The 13,189-nt window shown below is 49.5% G+C and overlaps 1 protein-coding gene across 7 annotated transcripts in view; it reads left to right on the top strand.

The window, feature by feature from the left end:
• PTK2 (protein tyrosine kinase 2) overlaps positions 1–13,189 on the top strand; it is a 260,594-nt gene that overhangs the window by 235,295 nt on the left and 12,110 nt on the right. For all 7 annotated transcript variants that reach the window (XM_035012006.1, XM_035012007.1, XM_035012003.1 and 4 more), the window contains one exon: positions 9,712–9,774. In XM_035012006.1, the coding sequence (XP_034867897.1) occupies positions 9,712–9,774 (63 nt within the window). The remainder of the gene's footprint in view (positions 1–9,711; positions 9,775–13,189) is intronic.

Genomic DNA, 13,189 nt, shown 5'->3' with positions numbered 1-13,189 from the left:
CCCCCTGGGTAGTCCAGAGCCAGTCCCTCATGCTTCGATTCAGTCAACATTCCCCAAAGCCACATCTGTGTCAAGCTGTGTGCTGAGAGACCAGACACCCGCGAGGGTAGGGGACGGTTTTCAAATCACTTACAGTCTTCCAGGCGCAGAAACACTGGAACCAGCAATGAATGGTATTAGGCAACAGTGGTTTCAGCCTGCACGGTTCATCAACATGCGACTCTGATTTCATCCTTTATATGTGGCTGTCACTTTTTTAAAATTGTGGTTGGAATTAAACACTCAGCTCGGCGATGCACGTTTTCACTGCTGGAGAGGCCAGTGCCCTCCGCGCGGAGCGTGCTGGGCTGCCCTCAGCCAGCCTGCCATCTTGGTGCACACGGGAGTGTGGGGCACACTGGGAGGCCTGCAGACGTCACACGCGCTCCACACTCGGTCCTGCCAGTCAGGACTGGTGCACGCTTCCTCGGCACACGCCCTGCTCACAGCTGAACGCCTCAGATCCCAGGTGACATCTGCCACGTGCCGGTCGCCGTCTGACATATTTCTCATACGTGAAGACAGTCCGTCCACTCAGCCACCCCACAAGGAAGAGGCGGGTCCAGAATCCTTTACCTCTAAGTCTTGAAGGTTTTATGCGCTTCAGAATTCAGTATTTTTTTACTTCAGAAAATCAGTGTAGTGTGGTGCACATGCCACGGATGAGGTCATGTTCCAGTAGCATCCCAGAGATAAGAGCGCCGATATTCATGCATCAAAACACGAATGTTCACATGAACAGGTGTAAATACAGACTTCACGTGAGTTCAGGCCAGGTTTTGCCATGATATTAGCTTGCTTCAAATGCAAAAGAAAATAAAAATTAAGCTAAATTTCCAATCATCGGTGCTTTTTAAATTTTGGAAACGAGGATAAAGGAGTGTGCGTCTGTCCCTGTATCAGCCTCATTTTACGGCACAGGAGATTTCCCGCGGTCGCCCAGCTCGCGTGCGCCAGAGCCGGATGCGGCCCGGAGTCCTGCCACAGGGTCAGTCCTGGCTGCCGTACCGTGCTGCTCAGCGCGCGCCTGGTGTGAGGCATCATCCTGCTGGGGGTACTTCTGCGTCTTCTCTACAGATACTTACAGCAAGGTGTATGAAGCGTGGATGGGCACCATGAGGGATTCACTTTTGAACAGAAGTTTCAAACGATCAAAAATCTAAATTACTTAAATCGAAGCATACTCGATGTAAGGCGAGCTGCGGACAGTGGTGCTTGTTTATGAAAGGCAGCTGAGCAGGTCCATTCGGGTCGGGAGTGGGCTTCGAGAACGGCTGTTCCCTAGGCCCTCTTAGACGTTTGACCAGACAGCCCACCTATGTTCCTGCATTGACGTGGGATTTAAAAAGTCAGTGTCACAGATTCTTCGACCTAGAGCTCCTGTGTCTAAATACCACTGTCTTGCGTACGACTGACGGTGCCCCGAGGGCAGCAAGGGCACACGAGGAGCCTGCAGGTGCCTGCAGGAGTCAGGGACGGTGCCAGAGGCCAGATACGTTGAGCCAAGGCTGAAGGATCCGTTGGACTCTGCAAGGCGAACGAGTTCAGGGAATGCCACCAGGCAGAGAGGATGAGCATGACTAATGACGTGGGTCAGAAGACTGTTCTCAGACTCCCCACCCACGCTAGACGGACCGTAGTAGTGGGACGTGGCTAATGAGTTCAACGCCGACTCCGACTTCCGAGTGGGTTCGGGACCCGGCTGGTTCGCTGTTGGGCTTTTTCTTGTCGTTGAGATTGTTTACGTGCAGTGGACGGAACAGGCCCTAGCGCGTACGGTTGGGTGAGTTTGATAAATGTGTAAGTCCGTGGACCCCACACCCCATACACAGGACGTTTCCAAGACTCCACATAGCTTGCAGATTATGTTCAAAGGCCATTAGTGAAGCTGTATAGAATGCCCCCCAGGACTCCAGTCTGCACCGCACCTCACCTGCAGGACGGCCTGAGCGCTGTGGCGTCCTCAGTGAGCATGTCTCCGCAGCTCAGGACCTTCCCAGGATTTGTTCCCGGTATCCTTTACTGCTCCCGTGCGGCTTTTATGATTTTTTTAAGTGTGTGTCTTGCTTCCCTTGCTAAATTCCTGCCCATCCACTTAGAGCTTCCTGCCACTGATCTAACGGTGTGGTTTCCATTGAGCTTGGTGGTTGTGCGTTTTCTGTGTGTGTGTGTGCCATTGGTTTTTAGACCTTTCTCTTGTATTTTCCAGTATCTATCACATGAACTCTGATTGCCTTGGATTTTCTGTTGCTTTTTCCCCCATTTTGAGGCATAACTGACACACATGTGACTTTTTAAAAAGATTTTTTCTTCATTTTCAATGTTTGTTACATACTTTGTATTCTCTTCTGAAGCATCTCTTGCCGACTTTCATATTACATAGGTCCTTGCCTGCTTTTATTTTTAAAGATGTTGTCTGTAATGGTTTTTCCATTAGGTATAATATTGGCTCTGTATTTTACAGACATTTTTTTAAGAAAAACTTGTGGGGACATTGACATGATGAGTAATGTGGGACGTTTTGCTTGGGTTTGGGCCAGCCCCGCATTCCAGAGTCAAGTCCCTACTTAAGGCATAATTGATCATTCTTTTAGTCATGGCGTATGTCGTTTCCCATTAGAATTTAGTCGTGCTGTCCATAAGTGAGAATGACTTATTTATTTCATTGTGGGCTTTTAGATCAAATCAGTACCCGTGTCACAGGGGGTTGGATAATCCCTACCCCGTCTCTGATTTGAGTGTTCACAAGGCAGGCATTGTCGGTGGTAGGGCTGAGGGCAAGCGCATAGTCAAGACAGGGGCCTGCTTCCAGCGGGAGTTGCAGGCAGAGGAACAAAAGCAAGGAGACCGGAGTGACATAAATGTCAGCATCGCTGTTTGCTGCCACAGCCACAGTGATATTTCTGAAATCTGATGCCGTCGCTCTCGGGACTTAAAATCTGCCCGCGGCTACCGTAAGGTGGACCGCCAGGCCTATGAGCTGACCCTCCGTCCTTCCTGTGCTCAAGGTCCAGCCGTCCTCGGTCAGCCCCTGACTGCGACAGAGAGGACTGGGCACAGGAGGGGAGGCCCAGCACACACAGCCTTTGGGGAAGGCCGAGCAGCTGAAATGACCAGCAAGGGCCAGCCCAGGGACATCTGGGGAAGACATTCCAGGAAGCTAGCACACCAAGCACAAGGGCCCAAGGATGTCTGAGCACAGAAGGACCACCGCGGTGGATAAAGGGGGCCGGACAACTCAGGGCCCCTTAGGCGACGGCAGGCTGGAGGGGGCCAGGGGCCAGGGGCACGGGAGGTTGTGGGGACACGGTGAGCACACTGCATGTTGGCACCCAGAATGATCATTCCTGCCTCGGACTCTCCTTTTCAGGGAGGCGTTACTAGGAAGAATCCAGACTCTGCAGCCAGCCAGATGAGAATTAAGAATCCTAGTTACTATGACCCTGTATGAATTGTCTAACCTCTAGGCTTTCATTTATTAATCTGTTAATGTATAAAATAATCTCTATGTAAAGTGTGGGTAATACTCCCAGGGCTGGGTCGAGGATTGAATGTGCCGCACGTATACACTGGGCAGGTGAAGGGTACGCAGTAGTTTCTCCAAGGGCTTTGCTTTCCCACCCAGCTTGTTCTCTATAGCACTCTGAGAGCTGCATTGCTGAGACTCCAGAATCCTGGATCCTATCCTGCATACTACACAGAGTGCCCAAAGGCCGTCCCAGAGTACCTTCTGGCCACTCCTGACCAGAAACTAACATAACAGATTGAGTGAGAAATTTAACCAACCTGCAGGGATTCTGCAAAGGAGCATCGCTTTTATTAGATTTGCTTGTTAGTATAAATAAACCTTAATTCCTTTTTGCTATTGGTAGAGCTCCCATTAGTGGATTATTTTTAGCAGCCAGCTAACAAGGCCCCTGCTTTGACTGGACCCACGTGCTCTCCCAGGATGTGGAGACTGGGGGCAGGGGGCAGCCTTCCAGGCCAGGGCTCTACACTGCAGGCTTCTCAAGCTGTCAGTGAGGAAGGGTCAGTTTCTGGGTTTTTTCCTAAACTTACAAGGATGTGACATCCTTGTAAGTCCTGTCTATATAAAGCCTACTTTGTGTTCCGAAAACGGAAATGAATGTTTGAGCTGTTTCTCCTCTCACAAATCACATTTCTTCTCTCACACAGACCCACCAGTCAGCCTGAATGAATGCTGAGTGCCAGGCCGGGGGGCCGGGGGTGGGGGCGGGGGGCTGCTGCAGGGACAAGGCCACAAGACCTCCTCTGGCCCTTCCTGCTGAACCAGGCCACGGCCCTCCTATGTTCTTTGCATCTGCCATATTCGAGGAGAAGGGACGTTGAGTGGAAAGCCTTGTATTTGAAGTTTTCTAGAGGGATGGCACACGAGCGTAGAGACCACACTGCGACTGTTGGTTGCTGGTGTCCCCAGAACCTGAAACGGTGCCTTCAGCCCTCACCTGCTGCCCACGAGGACACGGTGTGCATGCTCACAAGTAACACAGTGCTCACAGCGGTGTTTCTTTTTGGTATCAGGAACTGGAAATAACCCACTTGCCTGTTCCTACAGAACGGATCCAACTCATACAGTGGGCTACTGCACGACAATAAAAATGGGCAAACCCCTGCACACATCCGCAGGGACGGGGCTTACAGAGATAATGTCCACCAAAGACGTCAGACACAGGGCCGTGCACATTATGCAGTCCACTTGCAAGAGCTCTTGGGGGTGGGGGTCAGAGGATCAGTCCCCTCGGTGAGGCGGGGTCAGGTCTCAACTGGAGCCTGCTGGGTGGGCTGCTGTGTTAGGTGGGTGCACACATTTCTAAAAATGCACTGAGCTTGTACACTTGAGATTGGTGCACTTTATTGTATATGTTACACCTGCATAAAAAAGAAAGGGAGGGAGGGAGAAGGCATACCTGATGGGGGAAATAATCAAGTAGTCCCAAACATTTTTTATGTTTGTGATCTATTTTTGTAAGATTTCAAATATAAGTTTTCTCTTTTCATATTGCTATCTTCAAATCTAGAATATTTTGTAAGAAGGAAGCGGGAGAATTTAGCTTCACCCAGGAGCAGAACCAGTAACAGAACCCCTGCTCTGTGACGGGCTGACTGGCTCCATTGAGTTCCCCAAGTTGGCACTCATCTCTCAGACAGACTGTGTCGGCCATGTGAGGAAAAAGCTTAAATATTTCCATTCATAGAACACAAGTGGACTTTCTATAGACAGGCTTTCTCATTTTGAAATTGAAATCCTGTCTTGGGGAAAGTTTTAACATGAGGGAATTACCATACATGAGGGAATTACTGTGCATAAGGAAAAATAAGTCATTTCATGTGGTTTATATGGAAATATAAGTAGATAATTCATGTAAATTAAACACAGCACCTAATTCTATAAGCAAACAGTAAATGTCATTTGCTTTTGTTTAAGTAAAAAAGTAAAGTATTTCCTACAGGTAAGGGCGCCTGGCTGGCTCATTCAGAAGAGCATGCTTGATCTCCTAGGTCGTGGGTTCGAGCCCCACATTGGGCATAGAGCTCCCAGAAATAAGTAAATAAACTAACGTACTTTTAAAAATGTCTATTTCCTACAGTTAGGAGTGCTCACTAAGTAGTTACTGCCTGATTGAATGCACCTCATGTTGCTCAGGCAGCTACAGGCTTACCGCATTTTACTGCACGTCATGGACGTTGTGTGTTCTTTATGTACTGAGGTTTGGGGCGAACCCTGCATTGAGCAAGTCTGTTGGTGCCATTTTTCCAACAGCATTTTGCTCACTTCATGTCTGTGTCATATTTTGGTTGTTCTCACAGTACTTCACTTTTTCATCATTATTAGATTTATTGTGATGACCCATGATCTGTGATCTTTGAGGTTACAATTGTAATTACTTTGTGGTGCCATAAGCCGCACCCAAAGAAGATGGTAAACTTTAAATAAACGTTGTCTGTGTGCTGGCCGCTCCAGCAGCTGGCCGTTCCCCCATCTCTCTCTCCCTCTCCTCGGGCAGCCCTATTCTCTAAGACACAACAATATTGAAATTAGGCCAGTTAATAACCCTGCAATGACCCCTTGGTGCTCAGGTGAAAGGAAAAGTCACACGTCTCACTTTAAATCGAAAGCTAGAAATGATCAAGCGTAGTGAGAAGGCATGTCGAAAGCCCAGACGGGCAGAAAGCCAGGCCTCTGGCACGCCACAGCCACTCTGTGAACACAAGGGAGAAGTTCTGGAAGGAAATCATATATGCTTGTCCAGGGAACACACGAATGGTAAGAAAGCAAAACAGCCTTGTTGCCGACATGGGGAACATTTCACTGGTCTGGACAGAAGATCACACCAGCCACAGCATTCTCTTGAACCGAAGCCTCACCCAGAGCAAGGCCCGCACTCTCTTCAATTCCGTGAAGGCTGGGAGAGGTGAGGAAGCTTCAGGAGACCAGCTGTAAGCCAAGAGCGGTTCGTGAGGTTGAAGGCAGGACGTCTCCATACCATGCAAGTGCTGACGTAGGAGCTGCCGCGAGTTCTCCAGAAGATCGAGCTCAGATTGTTCACGAAGGTGGCTGCACTAAGCAACAGACGTTCAGTGTGAGTGAAACGGCCTTCTACTGGAAGGAGACGCCATCTAGGACTTTCACGGCTGGAGAGGAGACGTCAGTGCCTGGCTTTAAAGCTGCAAAGGACAGGCTGACTCCCTTGATAGGGGCTCACGCAGCTGGTGCCTGTCAGATGAAGCCAGCGCTCAGTGGCCGTTCTGGAAGTCCTAGGGCCCTTGGGAATCATGCTTAATCTACTCTGCCTCAGCTCCGTCAGCCGGACAGGAAAGCCTGGTGGACGACCGTCATCTGTTTACAACGTGATTTACTGAATATTTTAAGCCCACCCTTGAGACCTGCTCAGAAAAAAAGATTCCTTTCGAAATATGACTGCTCACTGACAATGCACCTGGTCACCCAGGAGCTCTGCTGAAGATGGACGACAAGATTTGTATTGTTTTCACACCTGCTAACAATATCCGTTCTGTAGCCAGTGGATCAAGGAGTAGTTTCGACCGTCAAGTCTTATTATTTAAGAAGGCGATAGCAGCCATGGATAGGGATTCCTCTGATGGATCTGGGCAAAGCCAACTGAAAGCCTTCTGGAAAGGATTCACCATTCTAGATGCCGTGAAGAACATTCATGATTGTTGGTTCTCTTGATTGTTGGTTCTCGTGATTGTTGGTTCTCTTTCCCCGTGATTGGTTGGCCCTCTTCACGGGGCCCGGGAAGAGGTCAAAATGTCAACAGTAACAGGAGTTTGGAAGAAGTGGATCCAACCCTTGTGGATGATGGAGGGCTCAGGACATCAGCAGAGGACGTCTCCGCAGATGTGGTGCCAACAGCAGGAGAGCCAGAATCCCAAGTGGAGCCAGAACCGGGACCGCACTGCCGCGATCTTAGGCTAGAACTAACGGATGCGGAGGTGCCCGTCGGGAGGAGCGAAGAACGTGCTTTCCTGAGATGGAAGCTGCTCCTGGCGAGGATGCTGTGAAGATGGGAAATGAGAACAGAGGATCTAGAATATTCCATGGCCCTAGTTAGCAAGGCGGCAGCAGGGTTTGAGAGGACGGGCACCAGTTTTGGAGGAAGTTCTGTGGGTGAGTTGCTGCCAAACAGCATCGTAGGCTGTAGAGAGAGACCTTTCAGTGGAAGGAAGAGTCAGCCAGTGTGGTTAGTGTTTTGTAGCAATGACGTATCTTTTAATTCAAGTATGTACATCGTGTTTTAGACATAAGGCTGCTGCAGGCTTAATCGACTAGCGTATAGTGTAAACTTAACTGATCACTACTGGAAAACCAAACACTCATTTGACTTGCTTTACTGTGATATTTGCTTTCCTGCGGTGTCTGGAGCAAACCTGCAATATCTCTGGGTTGTACCTGTAATTCTGCCTTCTGAGCTTGGAGTCCCTCATCTGTGAAACCTCTATTCTACCTTGCATTTTTATTACAGCAAGTGTTTGCTAAATGTCTGATATGCACATGACTGTTCTAAGCACATATTTAATCCTTACGGTCACTGTATGAGGCAACCTACCCCTTTCCCAGCTGAGAAATGGGTTTGGAGAGGTTAAATGCCTTGTCCAAGGGGCATGGCCACTGTTCACAGTCAATCATGCAGACGCTTCATTGCCTCCTGCCTGTGTGTCCTGTTTCTACCAAGTCATGGAGATGGGGAAGCTGACAGCCCATGGCCTCCGTCCTCCCGGGGCCCGGCATCCAGTGAGAAGAAGCAGAGAGTTCTAATGTTTAGGAAAGGAGGACAGATTTATAAAGTATTTTGTTTATTGAATTGGCTAAGTTTTAAATGGTATAGGGCCCAGCGAGAGCTCAGCAGTTGGGCAGCTTATACCCAGGATTTTTCAAGTGTTCAGACCCTCTAACTCAGTAATTCCATCTTAGAAATCTGTCCTAGGGAAATAAGCAGGGATTTAGTCAAACATTTCTATACAGAAGTCTTCATCCACCACCTATTTATACAACCGAATTTTTGAAAATGGCCCCACCATTCAGCGGACAGAACTATTTCTTTTACAGGACGTTCGTGTGGCACTGATCTAGTACTTTGCAGTATTCATTCATTTAATCCTCCCATCAAGCCTGCGCAGCGGGTACTGTAACTGCGCTGTTTTGAAGCTGAAGAAATTGAGGCCCAGGTCACACAGCTTTGAAAGGGTTGGAGCCAGACCTGAACCCAGGCCACCTGATGCCAGAGCCCATTCGCCTCACTGTTGGTTTCTTTTTAGGACAGCCTTCATGCTGAGGGAGGCTTGCAACTTTTAACATGGTTTTAACATGGTTTTCTACTATATAATGTTACATAAAGGTTATAAAATTACATGGCATGGTTTCATTTTTGTAAAAATACATTTATAAGAAGGGGGAGAGACAAAGCTCATTTCTTTCTCACCACCACCCCGGCCCTGCCACCCACAAGTGCTTACAGGTTCTGTCCTCAGTGCTCAGCGCCGGGCCCTTGCAGGTGTAGGGTGAACAAAGACAAATCAGACATCAAGACATTCTCTGTCGAATGAGGGAAGTAATTACTGCATGATTCCTGCCACGGAGAGGATCTCTAAGATACAGCAGACTGGCAGAGACCAAGAAAGGAGCAGTCCTGTCTGGAGAGGCCGTAGGAAGTGCAACCTGAGAAGGGGTCTGTGGCGAGACTGCATGGGCAAGGGGAGGCAGGCGTCAGCGTGGCTACGGGACGGATATCAGGCAGGCGAGAGGCCACTGCACGTACTGGGCTTCGTGAGGAATAGACCTTTGAACACGCTCTGCACCATGAGGACATGTAACCTCCTTTGCCTATTGTGGGGTTGGTGAAATTGGCATACTCTTACTTATATTAAATCCAGATTTATCTGTATGGTGGATGCATTGGGTGGGGAAAAGGGGGAAAGGCATGTAATTGGACTGTTAGCTGCTTCGGCAATGCAGCCAAGTACATGCGAGCCTTACTCTGCCAGGAAGCAGGCTTGGGTACCTGCTCTTTTTCACCCTGGGGTGGAGTTTTCTGTCTAGCAGAAACTCGTGTCATATGAGGAAGGAACTTAATATGTCCATGATTTTCAAACCAGGAGTGGAACTGTCTGGTTTTGTTTTCTTTGCTTTAGAAACCTGACGTGCGGCCCTCTCGAGGCAGTATGGACAGGGAGGATGGAAGTCTCCAGGGCCCGGTAAGCAGCTGCCCGGTTCTTGCCAGGACTTGCCAGGATGGACATAGGCCGTCACTTTGTGTCATAAGATACCCACGCTCGCTAATCTTCGTAGCATGGAACGCAGGAATCCGTTCTTTAAGTAAAGCGAGCATTTTGGCCAAGATCATTAGAAGCTGCAGTGCACGGCCCGGCACTGGATGCTCCCCTTACTCGCACAACCTCATAGTAGCAGCTCTGTGTTCTACAGAAACCTGCATATGGTTGACACATGTCCACTGTCCTTTGCTAAATGTTTGCACTCTTAGTGCATGCTTATGAGTTTCCACAGTTACAGGAAACTTGTCCAAGATTTTTTTTTTCTTCTCTGTGTTGTAGGGGGAAATGCCTGAAATTCTCTTTAAAGAGCTAGTTTATGGTTATTCCAAATATGTTTAAAGCATGCAAGAAATATTCCCTAATCTTTTAGGGAGAATAGTTTAAATCGTTTTATTAAGATTGCCATCAGCAGATGTCTGAGTGAAATAAAAGCAGATTTCTCTGAACATGAGACGAAGTCCCATTACAGAAGAGAAACCAGTGCCTGCCAGGTAACAGACCTATGGAGATAAAGCCCTAATAAGGCTTCTGGATTTACTTCCGAACACACATGCATGCATACACGAGACTGGGTCATCATCCCGCTCCAAGATGCATAGTGTGGAATGGCCTACCAGGAGTTTTCTCTAATCTGTACTGTGAAATCCAGCTGCCCCTGAGGTCTGGCCCCCGAAAGATGTGCTCAGTCACCAGCATGGGAAGATGTGGCATCCCCCGTCACGATGTGCAGGCGCAGCAGGCTCTGGCTCATGAGCACATCACGTCACCTGCCATTTAACATCTCCACACCCAGAGTTCCTTACTTAGAATGAAAAGATTAACATGTGACCGGTAGTCTGTCCTAAGTTGATAAGACTGAGCATCAGCGTGAAGGTAAACCGTATTCAAGGGACTGGCTATTCAGAGCACCACTACTAGGACGTTTTATTAGAAAAGGGAAATCATGTGTGTTCCAGAAGGTGGCACATAACAGGCCCCCAGAAAGCATGTGGAATGAGAGAATCGGGGAGTGAATTAGACATGGAGAGAAGGGTTCTTCTGTGGAGCAGACAATGTGGGACAGGTCCTCTTGCAACCTTGTCACCCAGGCCTAGGCGACAGTGGGAGCGCTTAGTACTGATGAGAAGGTACTTAGTGCTGCAAGGTGCTATGCTGAGTGCTATCCTCATACCACCTCCCTAAGACCCCAGCACTCCTGTCAAGTCAGGCCTGTTGCCATCCACACTCCTCGAAGGGGTAAACTGAGGCTTGTAGAAAACTTGCTCAAGGTGACCCATCACGGTGCCAGATGCCAGACTGCGCTTGCTCACTGCAAGGGATGTGGTTTTAGGTTGTGGCCGCTTCCTTCTGGAAGGCCGGTAACACACCGTGACCATTCTGCTTTTCCCTCTTCTGTTCTTTGCTAAATTTAGATAGCAATCTGATTTGGCCCACTTCCTGAAATGCTCCAACTTAACACTTCTGGAAAATGTGCCGTGGCTTCAGGAAGAAGTCATTCAACTGTGTGGGGCTTTGGTTTTCCAGCTCATTAACTGAGGCTGATAATGTTCCTTATACATATGCCTAATACAGGGGTGTCGTCACAAGATGAACATGCTGTCAATTTGTATATTATTTTGAAAATCCAAATGGTTTTTACTTTTATGCAAGTTGATGGGGTCAGTTTCCACTAGCCAGTTATTAGTGTGTGTTCACTAGCTCATGCCTACTTAAAATCTACAATCTTCTCCAAGGCCCAGGGCCCGTAGCTAGATACGCAGCAGAACCAGAACTCAGCCTGCCCACGTGCTCGTCCGTCAGACTTCTGAAAGCAGGGGCTTTTCCGTGCCTTCCCTCCCAGAGCAACCTGTGGAATGGCCTAACACAGTGCCTTATACATACTTTTGCTGAATTAATCCAGAATGTTCTTAAAATAGAATTTTCTAGTTAATTGAATTTTCTTACAACCTGGGTACCAACCAGAAAATTCTTTGTGTTTTAAGTCTTGTTAAATGTGCGTGTTTTACTGCCTGGATCGGTGAACACAACACAGCTCACAGACTATGTCCCCTTGTAGAGTTCTGGCCACGTAGCCTGCTGTTTTGCACGCGCACTCATCCTCCAGCTGCCCTGGCCGCCTGGTTCCTCCCATGCTGTTTGCCCCTCCTGGGGGATGCCCTGTCTCTGGGCCGCTCTCCTCCCAGACTTCTTCACGGCTTCCCCCACCCGGCGTGTGCAGAGCTCACGTTCTCAGAAGGCCTGATCTTCCCACTGAGACCTGCCGGGTCCTCCCCTCCCCACCACGGCTGTGTCCCTCTCCCAGCGGCTTGGTGCTGTGCCGTGGTGCACACCAGCTGTAACCGTCTCGCCGTCTGTTACACAGCGAGGGGGCGGCGGGTCCTGTGCCCGGGACAAAGCAGGTGTCCCCGTCACAGGGGTAACAGCACGCGCTGGGTGGACGGTGCGGCACTGCACAGTCAGCTGCGAAGGAGCCCTCGTCCCCAGCTCCGAGGGTGTGGGGAGCCCTTCAGACCGTGCAACGCGTGTTGACAGTAGGTGTGTCTCCGGGACAGGAACCATTTTCACTGTGTGCCCTACACCGTCTGGTAGACCTCTTTACAGCAGAAAGTAGAGCACCCTAAAATATATTTTTTAAACTAGTTTATTAATTTAAATTAAGCAAGGTAAGTCTCTTCAGAAGTAGAGTGTGATTCTAAAAAGATTGATTTTCGTTTAGCTATGCTAGGGTGGGTTGTTTGCCGGGGGACCGCAGCTATGACAGCCCGCGGCGGGCTGGCCTTCAGTGGGACGGTCTTTTGTCCTGTCCCCGGGGTGGACATTCCGGGCTTGCGGTTGGCTTGTTGGCCGGGCCTGTGGCTTGGTCCTGAACGGATAGAGCTGTGACAGCACGTCCTGACACACACGGGCTTCGGGTGACAGCACAGGCATACAGAATAGCCCAGTGCCACACAGTCTCCCATGGTCACTGTCCCCGCCTGTGCCCGTCCCTGTGAGGAGAACATCCGGGAGGCTGTGAGGCAGCTTCTGAGCACAGGACCCAGATGCTGCGAAGGCCCGGATTTCACACCCCTGGAAGGTGGACTGGAGGCATCCGTGGATGTCATTGTTTTAGAAGGAAATTCTAATTGGCTGTGAGGACTCCCGTCCCTGTTCCCTTCCCGTCCCTTCTCGCTTGCCCCGTCACAGCCCTTTTCCCACACCTGCTGGCATTCTGGCTGTTTGTAAGCCCCCCACCCCCAATTAGGCCCCATCGCGTTGGTCTTTGAACCCAGCACTTCGCACAGGTGTTCAAGGGGACAGAGGGGGAGGGACGGAGGGAAGGCTGCGGCCTGTAGTG

Source organism: Mirounga leonina, unplaced genomic scaffold (genome assembly GCF_011800145.1).
Source record: "Mirounga leonina isolate KUSES-001 unplaced genomic scaffold, KU_Mleo_1.0 Mir_165, whole genome shotgun sequence".
Lineage (NCBI taxonomy): Eukaryota > Metazoa > Chordata > Mammalia > Carnivora > Phocidae > Mirounga > Mirounga leonina.
The sequence above is the reverse complement of the archived record's forward strand: the minus strand, read 5'-3'. Positions and strand labels throughout refer to the sequence as shown.